The 15441-nt window shown below is 36.5% G+C and overlaps 1 protein-coding gene across 2 annotated transcripts in view; it reads right to left on the bottom strand.

The window, feature by feature from the left end:
* PLCB1 (phospholipase C beta 1) overlaps positions 1-15441 on the bottom strand; it is a 784598-nt gene that overhangs the window by 759554 nt on the left and 9603 nt on the right. For both annotated transcript variants that reach the window (XM_023217869.2, XM_023217868.2), the window contains exon 2: positions 7565-7642. In XM_023217869.2, the coding sequence (XP_023073637.1) occupies positions 7565-7642 (78 nt within the window). The remainder of the gene's footprint in view (positions 1-7564; positions 7643-15441) is intronic.

Raw genomic sequence — 15441 nt, forward strand, 5'->3', positions numbered from 1 at the left:
GAAGTCAAATTGTCCCTGTTTGCAGATGACATGATTGTGTATTTAGAATTTTTGTGATATTACATGTTTCTAAACTGTGGTTACAATACATTAAAACAAGCATTGCTGTTGTTATGCACATAATGAAGTGTGGTGATGGTGACATAAAATTTTATTAATGTATTTCTACCCTAAAAATTATTCCAAAGAAGCTGCAATGAAACCATCTCAAAATGACTAGCCTAATTTTAGAATATACTTTAAGAGGCTACATTTCAATTAGAAATTCTACCAAAAAATCATGAATCACATCCTCTAAGAAGAACTTGTAAATGATTCCATTCTAATAACATTGTGTATACATAAGCTAAAGCATCACGACATGTCTATTCGACGCTAGCCAGAGTTCACTGGCACAAAATCTTGGGGAGTCACAGAAGTGAAAAGAAGGTAATGTTAATAAAGTGGAAAAACTTAACCTGGAAGTTGGTATGGTGAGGACAGATTTGTTCCTCAGCAATCTGAACCTTGGCTTAGTGGTTAAACTATCCTCAAAAACACTAAGGTCTTGGTGAGTAGGAAGGAAGAGGAGTGGCCTGATGCCCATGTAGTTGTCACAATCCTAAAGTAATTATCTTAGGAAAAAGGCACAGGCAACCATGATTGTGCCCAATTCTTCTTGTGAATAATACAATTTTCACCTATCAAAGTCCTCTAAATCATCTTAAAAGTTGTTCCATACGATACTTCAAATTCCCAAGGGTCCAAGAAACTTTCACCTATGATGAAGTATTTATTAGCAAATTAGCCTCAGAGGGAAAGTCTTTTAAACAATAAATCCTTCTTTTGCCTTCCATGGCTCTGTTCCCAAAACATTATGAAATACATAAATAAACATCTTATTTGACCAAACAGACCTAAGCTTCAATGTTTCAGATCAAAAGACCACAGCAGAGTCTAAACAGAAAACAAGTCAGTGTTGCCCTGAAGAAGAAAAAAGGAATAAAAAGATATACATAAATAAATGGTCACTTGGTTTTCAAAACAGCACATTTTTGTGGTCCCTAATACTTATGGACAATTGTTTGGTTAGAGAATAATTGTTTATTATGCAGCAATAATAAAAGTCACCACAAAGGATGGAGGGGTTACAAAGTAGCAGGTGTTATGCTAAGTCATTCATTTCACACATTGAATGTTCACAACACTGAGAGAGTAATACCCATCTTATAGATAATGATACCAAGGCTTTGAGTTTTAAAGAGATTCATTGAGGGTGACTCATTAAATACACAGCAGAGCCAGACTGTGACAATCCACATCTGTCACAGCTTCAAAACTGTTTTCCTCAACCAGCTTTGTGCTTCCCAAATTAGGACTGTTTTAGGAAAACCAGACTTGGCTTCAAACAAAAGTGTTCACCTAATATATTCCAATCTCTCTTAACCAAGGAATCCTTCTAAAATCCTTCATTTGGGGGCATCTATATTAAGTTGTTAAGCACTATGCATCTGCATTAAGCAATTCCTAGGTAAGGAATCTAGTAAAAGTAGTTTACTTTAGAGGTGATTTTAAAACACAATCAGGAGTGGAGAAGTGAGACAGGAAGGGAAGGAAACCCAAAAGGGGAACATTTTTAAGCCACTTACCACTGTAGGTAACTGGGCTTAATCCACTAGAGAATTCTAGGATATAATATAAAGCATGCACCTTTAGGTTATCCCACCCAAGAGGTGAGGGAGCTGTGGTATTTATCCACTGAATCTCATTGGTTACAGTGAGCATGAATTGCCAGGAACTTCTGGGCAGCTGCATGGGTAGCAACATGAGTTCTAGTAGCCAGACAATGAAAAAGAATGCAGGCACTGGCCAGCCACTGGAGCCCAGCTTGTGTTCTCAGGAGTGGTGAGGAAGAGGGTGTGGATATGGCACTGTGTCTGTTCTAGCTGTTAATATCATCAATACTGGTGAAGGAAATTCAAGGAAGGTGAAGGCAAAGACTTAGTCCCCAGATGCTGCTGCTGAGTCAACAATGACTGATACACTGCTCCAGGCCAAGGAACAATCCCAGTCCTCACAAAGCAATCCTCACGTGAATTCTGGTGTTTTGTTTTCGAGATAATGTAAGTTATTGCTTCAACCTTTAGGGAAAGTTACCAAACAAAATGAATAGCATTTGTCTTCTAAATTTATAACTACATCATTGCATTTAATCACTCAGTGGACTCCTGAATGACCTATCCCTTATCATACACAAGAAGGGTCAAAGTTGATAATTTTGGGATACCCTAGAGAAGTATATCCCAAAGAGAAAGCCTCACTGCTAAAAATCATTAATGAAATGTGTGGTGCCCAGTAGTTCTTTATGGAAGTCAGACTATTTTTAATAGGAAATCACTAGATTTTCTTGTTGACGTTTACGATGCATCATTCAAAATATTTTTGAACTCTGGACTCATGCTGAAAAATGTTACTGTGACTTATGTAAATATTTAACTTTTAAACTTTGCTTTTGAACTCTGTAGAAATTTAAGGTTATCTTAAGAGAAGACTATCTATGGTTGCCATTAATGGAAACTGAATCATCACTGTGTACAAACATCCAGAATGGTGTCTCATGCAAATTCACAGGCCAGAACAAGATGGCAGATGGCATAGATTGTAGAACCAATCTTTCTTGTGCTAAGTCCCTAGAAATGATTAAATATGCAGGTATAAATTTAAATCTCTAATCTAGGATCACGGGTAAACAAAAAGAATTACAGTTTTTGAGCCACAAAGTATGAAAGGCAGAAAATAAATGAGATAAAAATGAAGTAGGAAATCAGAACCCAGCAGTCCACAGGTATTAAAACATAACAGATCTTTGGGCTATCCAAACCAGGTGGTGAAATGTCAGCACTACGAGTGATATGAAGAAATTGAAGTTAGAGCTCCACCTCACACCGGTCCTCATAATACATTACATATGGATTAAAAACCTAGATTCATAATGGTGATGAGAAGGAATCAGAAATATCTTAAAGGAAGCAAAAGGTGGGGAGGTAGTTGGAATGTAACTACATCAAAATTTAAAGCTTCACGTCATCTTTTGTTACCCATAAATTAGATGTTAAGAAAGTCAAAGACAAACCACAGACAGGAAGAGTGTAATTGCAACATTTATAACAGCTAAAGGAGTACATCTAGAATACACAGAGAACTGTCAACACAAGGGCAAGAGATATAAATAGGCAATCCGTGTAAGGAAAAACTGAAATGGCCAATGAACATATGATAATATACACAGTTTACTAGCAAATCAGGCAATGGCAGATTAAAACAAGGTGATATAGCAGTTGCATCAGTTGGGCAAAAATTAAAATATTTCTGTTACTGTTGGTTGGGCTTAAGAAAACAGTTCCACTCATATAAGACGGGTCGGCTTATAAAATGGTACAGCCATTAACTATAATTTAGCATAGGTGTAACTTTGAATCAGCAATCGCATTTCTGAGCATTTACCTTAGGGAATCCCTGACCCATATTCCCAGAGAGGGCTACTACACACAGCTGACTATTACTCCATATTATAGGATTCTTTGTAATCCCAAATTAGAAACAAACACCAGGAATCCATCAATGAGAACTTTTGTATTCTTAAATAAAATTGGCTAATCAATTATTTAACATACAATAGAGCAATATGAAAGAATGTGATAGATACACATGTACTAACCTGAAAAACTCCCTAAGATAGACCAATTTAACAGAATGATATGGACACGCATGTACTAACTTGAAAAATTCTCTAAGACACACTGTATGGTAAAAAGGAAATTGTGGAATAGTTAAAGTAATATGATGTGACTCAGTATAAAAATGGACATAAGCAAAACAAAATGAAGTATTTCCATAGTTACGCACGCACAAATTTATTTAAAAGAGACCTACAAAGAAACCATGAAGCTATTAGTTGACTCTGGATAGAGAACTAGGATTGGAATCAATAGGAGAGTGCAGTTTAAAGGTAGTTACATTGCTTTACTCTTTTACAGATAAAAAGATACTTGTATATGATCCACAACATTAAAAATAAATAAGATTTGTAACAAAAAAAGAAAGTAATAGGAGTTCTTCACGTAAAACGTGTGTTTTTCCTCCCATTCCTTTTTAAATTGAATGATGTGTTCCTTTTCCCTTCCCCCAAGCTCCAGTTGTATGAAGATAAGGAAGAGTTTACTGAACTATATTGAACTTCTTGGATCTGAACTAGTGGTGACTAGTTTTATTTTTACACCAACCTTGGCACAGAAGCACGGCATCAAGTTGCAAGAAAAAGGTCTAATTTTTTTTCATATTCTAGCAGGATAGGTTTTGGTTAACTTTTTAACATTGATACTTTTTTTCCTCTTTAGCCTTTCTTTCAAAACCAGTGGAGCAGATTCTTACAGTTCACATGGTTTTCACAGCTAATACTTCCTGTGTCGGTTTCTAGTGCTCACATGGCACGGATCCAGAGAAAAGTTATAGCCTAATGCATGCCACCTCTCAAGGACTCAGGCTGTGCAGGACTCCCTTCTCACCCGTGACTTACAAATAAATTCATCCTCTTCACATCACCTACACTTACACAAGAAAAACCACTCTCCCTAAAATAGTCATATTCAGAAACTCGTTTTTGCTCATTTTATTCAATACGATTTACAGAGCCAACAACACAGTGAAAGGAATTATTAAAATAAGTCCAGAGCTGGCACAAAGCATAAACATTTATCCCTAAAAACGATATTCATATTTATCTGCTTCCACCAACTCCAAACATTCTGTCAGTGTTTCACTAAAACACATTTCTGCTACCTAAAAATGACTCCCTAGCTTTAGTTTTTGATTCCTAAATTCATCATCTGTGCTGTCTTCTTTGTCACCTATCATTTCTATGGTGACAAATCAAAGGAGGGGTTTTGGAAGGCAACATGTCATTGTCTACAGAGGGGAAAGCCAGTGGCTTGAAATACGTGGCTCTGATACAAGATCTGATGTAGCCATGACAAGAGGACATGCACAGAACACCATACAATGTGACCATTTACCTCCAATGCTATAAAAAAGAAAAACAAAAAACTCTTGTAAAATCCTCCCTGCTAGGGATTTCTGCTCACCTCTGAGCAGACTAGGCCTCAGACGATTTACTAATCCAAGTACTTTGGTATAAGCTTCATGGACCAAAGAGGGAATATATTAGAAGAAGTCCAAAGGGAGAAGAGAGGCATATTACAATAAACACCAGTGCAAGCTACCCAACCAATGGAAAACACAATGTATAAAATCAAGGGATAAACTTAAAGGTATCACATTTTCTTGTTCTCTGAGAGATTGTCTCTGTGATACACGTGGCAGATTCCTAAAACTAATTGCCAGATAAAAATATTTTTTAAAAAGTGGCCCTCTAATTAGCATCATGATTGTACCATTCATCCATGTACCTTCAAATGATCTTATGCAAAAACACCCACTAAAAGCTTGGCGTGCCATCTTTTATTTGCATGCACCATTTCTTCTAGCATACATTTACTCTAATTCATCACTTAGAGTCGTCCATCTCCTAAAAGTGGATGAATCACTCTTGCTGGTTCCAGGACTGGGCTTAAAGCCAGAAAGAAAATGACAAACTTGAAAGCATGGTAAGTCTAATTTTTTTTTCTTAAATCCTCTCATCTTTTGGATTCTAAGATATATGATCACTAAGAAATAAGCCTCCAAATTCTGATAAATGACTGAGAGATGACTTCGGTATTTAGAAAGTGAAAAGTCAATTTACTATTTCTATCTGTTGGCTAGAACTGTAAGAGTAATATCCATGAAAAGAAAAGGAATAACGTGATAAAAGGAATTGCTACCACATTACCTGTTTCAGTGGGTCACAAACAGCATTACAACCAAGACTAAAAAGTTTGTGAAAAAATTAAAACAAATTTTCCTACATTTGAAAATAAACATGGGTCAAAATACTGGGTTCACAATAGAGATGCAACAAAGAGGCTTTGGTCCTAAACCCTTTTTCTTTATTAAGCAAATAAATATTGATGATTGGTCTAGAGGGGAGTTTAACTGAGTTGCCATGAATTATTTAAAAATCCCAGAATATCTTCTATTGCTTTTATAGAAGCTTGATCTACAAGTTGAAAAATCAAACTGACAGTTTGGTCTCTTGTACAAATACCCAACCTTTAGAAATGTTCTAGGCATTATAAATACATATTTCATGAATACAGTTTCAACAGTTCTAAAAATATCCTTTAGGAGAAGAAAAAAACACCCAAAAAACAAAACTTCTTGCAAGCCATTGTTTTACACATAACAGCAGGAAACCAAACAGAATGTCTAAGCCAAAGCGATTAACACACCCAATAATAAATGTGAGCGTTAAGTAGGAAATCCTACTCAAATACAATTTTTGACATTAGCATAGGGTCTGTGGTTTACCTCCACTTCTACAGCCACACATGGTTCCACGGCACACTGATTTCGAATCTAACTCCAGGACAACAAGACTGAAATTTGCCTTTTGAATGATGTGTAAACAGGCTCATTCAGGAGTGGCCCTCGGACCACACACAGGTATAATTGAGCTTGCCTCAGAGACAGAAGGCAAAGCTGACAGGCAACTCCAGGAACTTTGGATATAAGAAACTAATTTAGAGTTTTGAAAGAGCTAACAATTTGTTCCTCCTTCATCAGTAACTGTGGAGGTTGCAGCTGTTTTAATGGTATACTATTATTATTCTACTGTTTTCAACATATATTTAGCATTCTCAATAAACCCTATCCCATTTCTCCATATATCAAAACTTAGAGAACAAAAATATTCTACATTCTGTGGCCTCTGAGGTTCAAGTGTAGGACTGTGGCAATGATGTTTGAAATAATAACCACTTTCCATGAGTGTTCTCGTCTAACTGCCCATTAAACTCCAAATAAATCTTATGATCAGCAGATATTCTACTTTTTAATAATTCAGTACAGAATCATCAATTGGTTTCATAATAAATGAGATAATAAATTCATGCTATTGTGGGCAGAAAGCAAATTTAGTAAGAAATTCCTGACAACTGAAGGAATAGGCTAAAGGAATTTTATTCTTGATTTTCTGACATAAACAAATTATCAAGGCCAAATTCCTGCTAATTCTGAGAGAGTCCTTAATGAACAGCACAGGGGAAAAGAAAGAGAAAGAAAAGCCAAGGGGTATGGCTACTGGGTCATTTTTCTTCGTCCTTTACGGGTGGGGACTTAAATCAGGAAAGCTGGCTAATTATGTTCTACACCAAATGTAATTCAAATTCCCCTGTTCTTATCCTAACACATAATATAAGCAGAACCAAAAATACCAGTTGCTCTAGAATTTAGCAAATCTACTATTTCAAACTAGTGACTTTGAAAAGTCCTAAGTTCTAAGAATACCTTAGATATTCTTTAAAAGTGGAACATTTAAATAAACTGCAAAAGATCTGTAGAACGGATGTTCTTCTATAGATAAGATACGTAAATACTTTTCAAAGTAGTAAACGATGGAAAAATGTAAGAAAGACATCTCATTTCTTACCTTGTTTTGATCTGTCCAGTAAAAGAAAAATCCCTGAGGGTCAGTCCTCAAAATAATTGGAGTAACAATAGTTGAGTCCTAGAAATGTAAGAAGAAACATGAATATCAACATATATCATTGTAGAAAAATCTATCCAGGAGTTATTTAAGAAGTAATAACTGTAAGGAGATTCTCCAAAGTAGTCAATTATTAAGAAAAATTTCAAAAGAAATTAGACATGGCATTTTTAACTTCATGGAATTATCCATCATGTAAGTTTCCTAATAATCAGAATACTTATACATAACTTGTAATGGAAAAAGCCATTATGCATTTATTGATTAAGGTATGTTTTCTATTAAAAATCTATATTTAGTTTTTTCAAATAATTTTAAGACTAAACATCACATATTTTTATGATTAATATTAACTAAAATCCATGCTCAAGAATAGTATTTTAAATTACATTTGCTCCATAAAATGATTTTTAATTGTAATAGAGTAAAACATAGCATTTGAGCATCCCTGTTTCCAAGGTAACTGTAAATAAGGCCATCTTCTACATATTCAGAGAGATATATACAAACTTGCTGCAAATTTCAATTTTACATGCTAAAATAAAACATCATAGGTAAATAGTCTTCAGAGTTGAAGGCATGCATAGTACAAAGCAAAACTTGCCTACATTGTAATTACAATATTAAACATTTCTAAAACACGTGTTCTTTTCTCTTAGCAATTTTCAGAAAGACATACCATCTGCACAAGAAAATACATATCACTGGATATGGATTTTTATCCTGAAACACTCAGGCCTTTGCAGGAATTGCATTTTTTAGAGAGACATAAATTGCCAGTTTTTTCAACTGTTTCATACGCACAACCATAGTGTGTCGTATCATCTAGCTTATTAAAAGAACTTGTAATGAAAATTAGAACTTGAGAGATAATGTTGGCATAGGGACTGTTTTCTTCCTAATGGGCAGAGTAGTATGAATGATTTTCATCTACGTATTAAGTTTTATTGTAAGAGCTCGGTTCTGGAAGATGTTCTTCTCTTGGGTTCAAATTTCTGCCTGTCCTGTCTCAGTGCATAGCTTTACACAACTGAAAAAAGAAGGGGATAATCATAACACATAACTCAGAAGGTTGTCGTGAGAATTAGCTAGGATAATTTGGGGTAAAGCATCTGGGCACGTATGCCACATAAAAATGTTCATTATTATGATAGTGGATTATATTTAAAAACAGATGTATCAAAATACTAAATGTAAATTTATCAGAATATTCTGTGTTACTGTAGTAAAACACACAGAACATAACATTTACTCTTTTCTAATATACTTTACAGTGGTATTACATGCATTCACCTTGCTGTGCTTCCATCAGCACCATCCATCTTCAGAACTTTTCATCTTCCCAAATTGAAACGCCACATGCATTAAACACTAATTCCTCATTCCCTCCTCCCCCCATAACCTGGCAACCACCATTCTTACTTTCTGTATCTATGAATTTGACTACTCCAGGTAATTAAATAATTTGACTATTTTAAGTAGTTATATAAGTAAAATTGTATAATATTTGTCCTTTTGTGTTTGCCTCATTTTATTTAGCATGAAGTCCTAAAACTTCATTCGTAGAGCATGTGTCATATCTCCTTCCTGTTTAAAGCTGAACAATATTCCATTTATGTATATGCCATGTTTTGTGTATCCATTCATCCACTGATGAATATCTAGGTTGTTTCCACCTTTTGGCTATTGTGAATAATGCTGTTATGAACACAGATGCACAAATATCTATCTGAGTCCTTGGTTTCAGTATATACCCCGAAGTGGAATTACTGAATCATATGATAGTACTATGTTTATTTTCTTGAGGAATTGCCATTCTGTTTTATGCTGATATTCCATATATACATCCTTAACATGCAGTTGGAAAAAACATATTTTACAAGGACTGTGCTGTTACAAGGAACTTCAGCTAGAATTTTAAATTTTCCTAATTACTTCTAAATGTCAAAAAAAGAAATTTGGAAATAAACTTGATATTATAATGAAAGAATAATTTTAAAATATTTTAGGCTTCTTTCACGAGATTGCATGCATAATAGCTCACAGCAATATTTCCAATAAATCATAGCAATATTTTCAGTCCTATTTTCTTACTTCTAGAAGTGGACAAAATAAAAGTTTTGACAGGCTGCACACAACACACATTCCCACTTCTAGAGGAATTTAGAATAAACTGTAGGTGTGTCTTATCTTTTTCAAGTCAGTTCCTTTTCTTATCAGAGCATCTGACAAAATTCTAATCAAAATCTTGGTGGCAATTCCCTGCAAGGATTCCAGACAATCAAACATTTAAGTGAGCAGAATAAAACTTTTCAAAATTTATATTTAGGAACACTATTCTATGCTGCCTAGTTTGTTTCAGATACTCCATTTCTAGCTTATTCCTTCCCCTTCTTCAAAATTAAACCTTCTTTGTTCAATGTTTTCTTGACCCCACTCTTCCGGCCACAGTTCCTCTGTTAAGTGATCATTTATCTCGGCTCCCTGCCTGCTTCCTTCATAATCACCTCTAACATTCCAAGATCCCCTGGAACTTGGCATTCTTGCCATGCAAAGTAGGATTTGACCCAGAAATATATGAATGTCTATTTTCATTTCCACCTGCTTGTTTTCCCACCTCCCACATAGCTGCTAGTGTCTATATTCTCCCCATACCAAAGTAGCCACTCAACCCAGATCCCAAATATTCTTCATCGTCAGAACATATGCCCAGGTTTGAAACTTGAAATATATGATCATCATTCATTGACAAAGGAGCTGCAGATGGGTTGCAACTCTTGGGACCTTTGTAGAATGATGAAGACAGCTCTCAGATGGTCTGTATTTTAATCCTTTACCTCTCCATCAACATCTATAACATGTGTATTTCATAAGATTGTGGTTTTGAAACTTTCACATGCATCAAATTCACTGAGGGATGTTGTAAAAACACAAATTGCTGGGCTCTTTCTCCAGAGTCCCTCATTTAGTAGCTCTGGGACAAAGTCTGAAAATCTGCACTTCTAAGAGGCTCATGGTGATGCTGATGCTGTTGGTCCAGGGACCACACTTAAAAAACCACAGATGTAGGCGTATAATGGGTGAGGCTTTAGGTCAGGAATACGATGATGTTTACCTCCAAGAACACCTGTGACCTTAGAATGCAGGCAAACCATATCTTGTAAGTCTATTGCTTCTAAGAATTCAACTCTAATTTACTTAAAGTTATAAGATATTTTTTCTAATAAGTATTCGTCTATAAAAAAGAAAACAGTAATAAACACTTGTCTTAAGTTAGTAATAGCAGATAATGTTCAGTAAATTTCTACTTGCTGCTCTTTATTTGATAGAATACGTTTTACTGTCATATCAGCAATAGTGAAGACTAATATAGTCATTAAGAAGATTTTATTTAGTAAATTACATGAATCTCTGAAGAGTCTTTAAGCCAAACCAAAAACGATCAAGGGGCAAAGCAAAAGACCTTAACAAAACCTTGAAATCCTGAAGAATAAGAAACAATTCAGCAAGAAAAAAAAAAAAAGAGTCAGTGGAATCAACATTAACATTACAATGATTTGCTCATCAATGCACTGATATAAGTCAGTAATAAATACTAAAGAAACTGACACGAAATGACAAAGGCATTACTAATCCAAACTCACTTCTAATACCAGTATACCATTTTATAAAAATCCCTGACTGAATAGTAACTGATGCATCCTCAGCATTTGCTCTGAGCCAATCACTGTGGCGAACTTCACGGCTTTTCTCCTTTAATACTTATAATAACTTAAGAGGTAGATACTATTATTATTCCCATTTTACAGATACCTAGACCAAGGCTTGGGCTAAATAACTTGCTCAAGGAAAGCCAGTTAAGCTGGTACGGGAAGCACTGGAAATTCAACCTTCAAGTGCGCACTCTATAACAGTGCTTCTCAACTTTTTCCATTATTGCCCTGCAAAGGAGCCTTTTTAGGTTTTTATTTTTCTAAGAATCCCCCATGACATTTCAATATTACAGATAGGCTGAATATCTGTTTCTATGCTGTATGTATAACTGTGCTTTATACCAAAAAAAAAAAAAAGAGAGTAAGAAGATTTTTTGTTGTTGTTGTTCTCCAAAACCACTTTTCATTTCCTTGGAAGCGACATGGCCCCTGTTGAGAATGGATGCCCTATACTGGTGCTGCCCAATACGGGAGCTGCTGTGGCTCCCTGTGACGACTGAGCACTTGAAATGTGACTGCTGAGACTAAGATGTGCTGCAAAATTTCAAAGACTAAGAATGGAAACAAGAATAGAAAATAGCTCACTAATGATTTCTGACATTGATTACAAGTCAAAATGGCTACACTGGATTAAATTAAATATAGTATTCATATTAATTCCATCTGTTTCTTTTTTACTTGTTTTAATGAGGCTACTAGAACATTTACAAGTATCCTATGTGCCTCACATTATATTTCTGTTAGGCAGGGCAACTCCAAACCTTCACAGGGATACCCCTTAACAGGGAAATTTCTCACAAAACAGTCTCAGTGCTCTTGTCATATAATTCCAGCAAGGTTGTTTATGGTTTTACCCACATATGCAGCTACCATTTAATTTTTAACATTTAAATAGTATAAAATAAATCTAACTTCTTCTCTAAGTGTCAGTTCTTCAGTATCTAACTAGAGCCATCATGTTGCTACCCTCTGAGCTACACTTTACCAGGCTGAGGTATGTCATTGGGTTTATCGTGCCCCCCTCCCCAACAACTCACATGGTGAAGTCCTAACCCCCAGTACCTGAAAGTGTGACCTTATTCAGAGATAGGGTCTTTACAGATATGATTAAGTTAAAAGGAGGCCTTAAGAGTGGGTCCTAATCCAATATGACTGGTGTCCTTCCTTAGATGAAGAGGACATCTGGACACAGGCATATACAGAAGGAAAATGATGTGAAGATGCAAGGAGAAGTCGGCCATCTACCAGCCAAGACGAGAGGCCTGGAACACATCCTTCCCTCATGGCCCTCAGCAGGAAGCAATCCTGCTGACACCTTTATCTCCCACTTCCTTCAGAACTGTGAGAAAATAAATTTCTGTTGTGTAATCCACCCAGGCTGCGGTCCTTTGTTATGGAAGTCTTAGTAAACTACTAGGAAGTACAACCCTAAACCTCAAGGCTCGTGTCAAGGGCCAGTCCACAGACCCATGGCACATTCCTTAGCACCACTGTCAGCAAGTCTCCTGGCCAAGGTTGACCACAATTCTCACTCCACAGTGATTCTCATGTTTTTATGCTATTACGAGAGAACACACATGAACAGAGGCATGCACTTCTAAACTAATCAATACCACAGAGTCAACAGGAAAAGTAACAAGCAATGTTCCACAGGGATTGCCCAAGACTTGCATTAGGAAGCAGCAGGGCCAAATACAGCAAATAGAGACACTGGGGGGAAAACAGCTATGCAACAGACAAAGAGTTCTAAGGGTCACAGAAAATCAGATGTGATGCCTGTCAAACTAAACATGAGCAATACAGCCCTGGCTATGAAATGAAAACATTATAAAGGTAGTCTTAGATGCCAGATGGGGAATTAAGATCATTTAAGTAAAACATCCCTGTGTATCAGCATTGACGAGACTTTTCCTCCAGGAGTGTGTCTACTCTGAAATTTCCCAAAATAAACAAAAGCAGAAGAGACGAAGAAGGTCCAGAGTAGGAATGCAAAACAGTGGAGAGAAGCAACGTGAAGATACTGGCTTCCTACAGAACAAGCAGAAAGATCCCTTTTTAACACAATAAAGGGAAATGTTGGAAGCATTGTTCTTCAAGTACCATGCAAGATACTTCAGCTAATCCACTAGAGAACCAAATTAAAGCCCAGATACCAAATCAACCAGGGTGCTCCTGGCTTAGTGGGGGCATCAGATGAGAAAAACCAATAATTTTAATAACATATAGCTCTGGTGGGTATGCAGCGGCATCTCAATGTGTTTTTTAATTTGCACTTCTCCAATGACTGACGATGTTAAACATCTTTTCATGTACTTATTGGCCTTTGGGGTTGCAGGGAAGGTGGTGAACTGGCTGGATACTTCTAAGTATTTAAGAGCATAGTATATCATTTATTATTTTCATCAGTGGTTCCCAACTGGGAGCAATTTTCCACACCAGGGGACTTTTGGCAATGTCTGGAGATAATTTTGGTTGTCACTACTGGGGGGTTTTGCAACTGACACCTAGTATCTAGAGTGAGGGATGCTGCTAAATATCATATAATACACAGGCCAGACTCCACAACAAAAAACTAATGGGGCCAAATGTCAATGGCGCCAGGGTTGAAAACATGGTTTTAATGGTTTCTGGTTGACTTTATAAGTCTAAAATCCTGCAAGGACCTAAGCAGTATACACGCAGGCCCTTGCCATCCAACCATATTATCTGAGCCACACTCCCCTGTGCTAATTCTGCTTCTGTCTTTCAAAACCCTGAGTTCCTTGGCTCTTTGGAATACCCACACCTGCTGTTCCCTCCACCTGACACATTCTTCTACTGATGTTGGCCTAAATCCCACTTTTCATAAATAGAATTTTCCAGGGAAACCTTCCATGCTTCCTATACTCACTTGTACTTTTTTTCCTTCATAGCAGTTACAAAGAAAATAATTGTACTTCTATTTGTTTAGCATCTGTCTCCCCAATAAAGGCAGGCATAAAATCATTCATCATCATGAATCCACAATACTAGCACAATGCTTAAAAAAGACATCAGTACATTTTTAAAGTATGACTGGTGAATGAATGGATTAAGGGGTGGAAGGTACTGCAGGAAATAAAAACAAGGAAGATTCTGAAAAATATCAGTTGGGGTTGCTGGGAGCCATGTTGCCCATAGCCATGACAAAGAAATTTCAAAGTGGTGGTGAGGGCAGAAAAAGGCTTTGGAAGGCTGAGAAGAAGTGGGTAGGGGGTGAGGACAGGGAGACAGTGACTATAAGTTACACTTGCATAGTAGAGGGAAGGAGATGAGGGAGGAGACGGTAACTAAAGGAGGAAAAAGGACTGGGGAACATTGTGTTGGTTTTGAGGTTGGGATTTTTACTAGTAAAGGCATATTGTTATGTTCTTAGGAAAGCTTCAACTGAGGGGAAACTCACATAGACACTGTCAAAAGAAAGGTGAGTGGTGGCAGATAATAATGAAGTCAGGATTCAGAGATGCCAGGAAGGATGAGCTCCAAAATATAAATGCAGAAGGTGAGGTATTTCTCAGGGGCAAGAGGGCAGCTGGAACAACGGAGGTGGCCCAAGTACATTAAACGAGGAGTGGAGAAGGGAGGAAATTAAAAGCATTGTTCCAGGGACTTTCATTGCCTCTGTACCCAAAGAATAGGGTAGGTGGAAGTTTATTATAAATCAAATTTAGAATTTTGTCTTGTTACTTTTCTCGCTTTAGCAATAAAGCACAAGTATTATTTTTTCTCTTTGTGAATAATTATCCTGATAGAATGTTTTTACAACCATGTGCCTTTTGTTCTGTCACTCCCAACACTTCTGAATTTCTTTAAGGGCAATTTTCATTGCAATATTTGGGTGTATGGATAAGCATCTTTTTCAGAAAATAGGAACTAATGGTAAAATTTAGAATATGAGATATAAATACATTAAGCATCATCATCTTCAACCAGTATTGAATTGCAGTGTAGTACTCGCTCCAACTTAAGACACATTTAGACCTTAAATGAAATCAGCACTGTAACAGCAGTGAGCTCTGCATTGCCAATAAATGGTTTCCTTCTCAAACGCACATGGAGAAATCCCATTTAAGAAGACCATAGAGTCCC

The sequence above is a fragment of the Piliocolobus tephrosceles genome, chromosome 20 (assembly GCF_002776525.5).
Source record: "Piliocolobus tephrosceles isolate RC106 chromosome 20, ASM277652v3, whole genome shotgun sequence".
Classification (NCBI taxonomy): Eukaryota; Metazoa; Chordata; class Mammalia; order Primates; family Cercopithecidae; genus Piliocolobus; species Piliocolobus tephrosceles.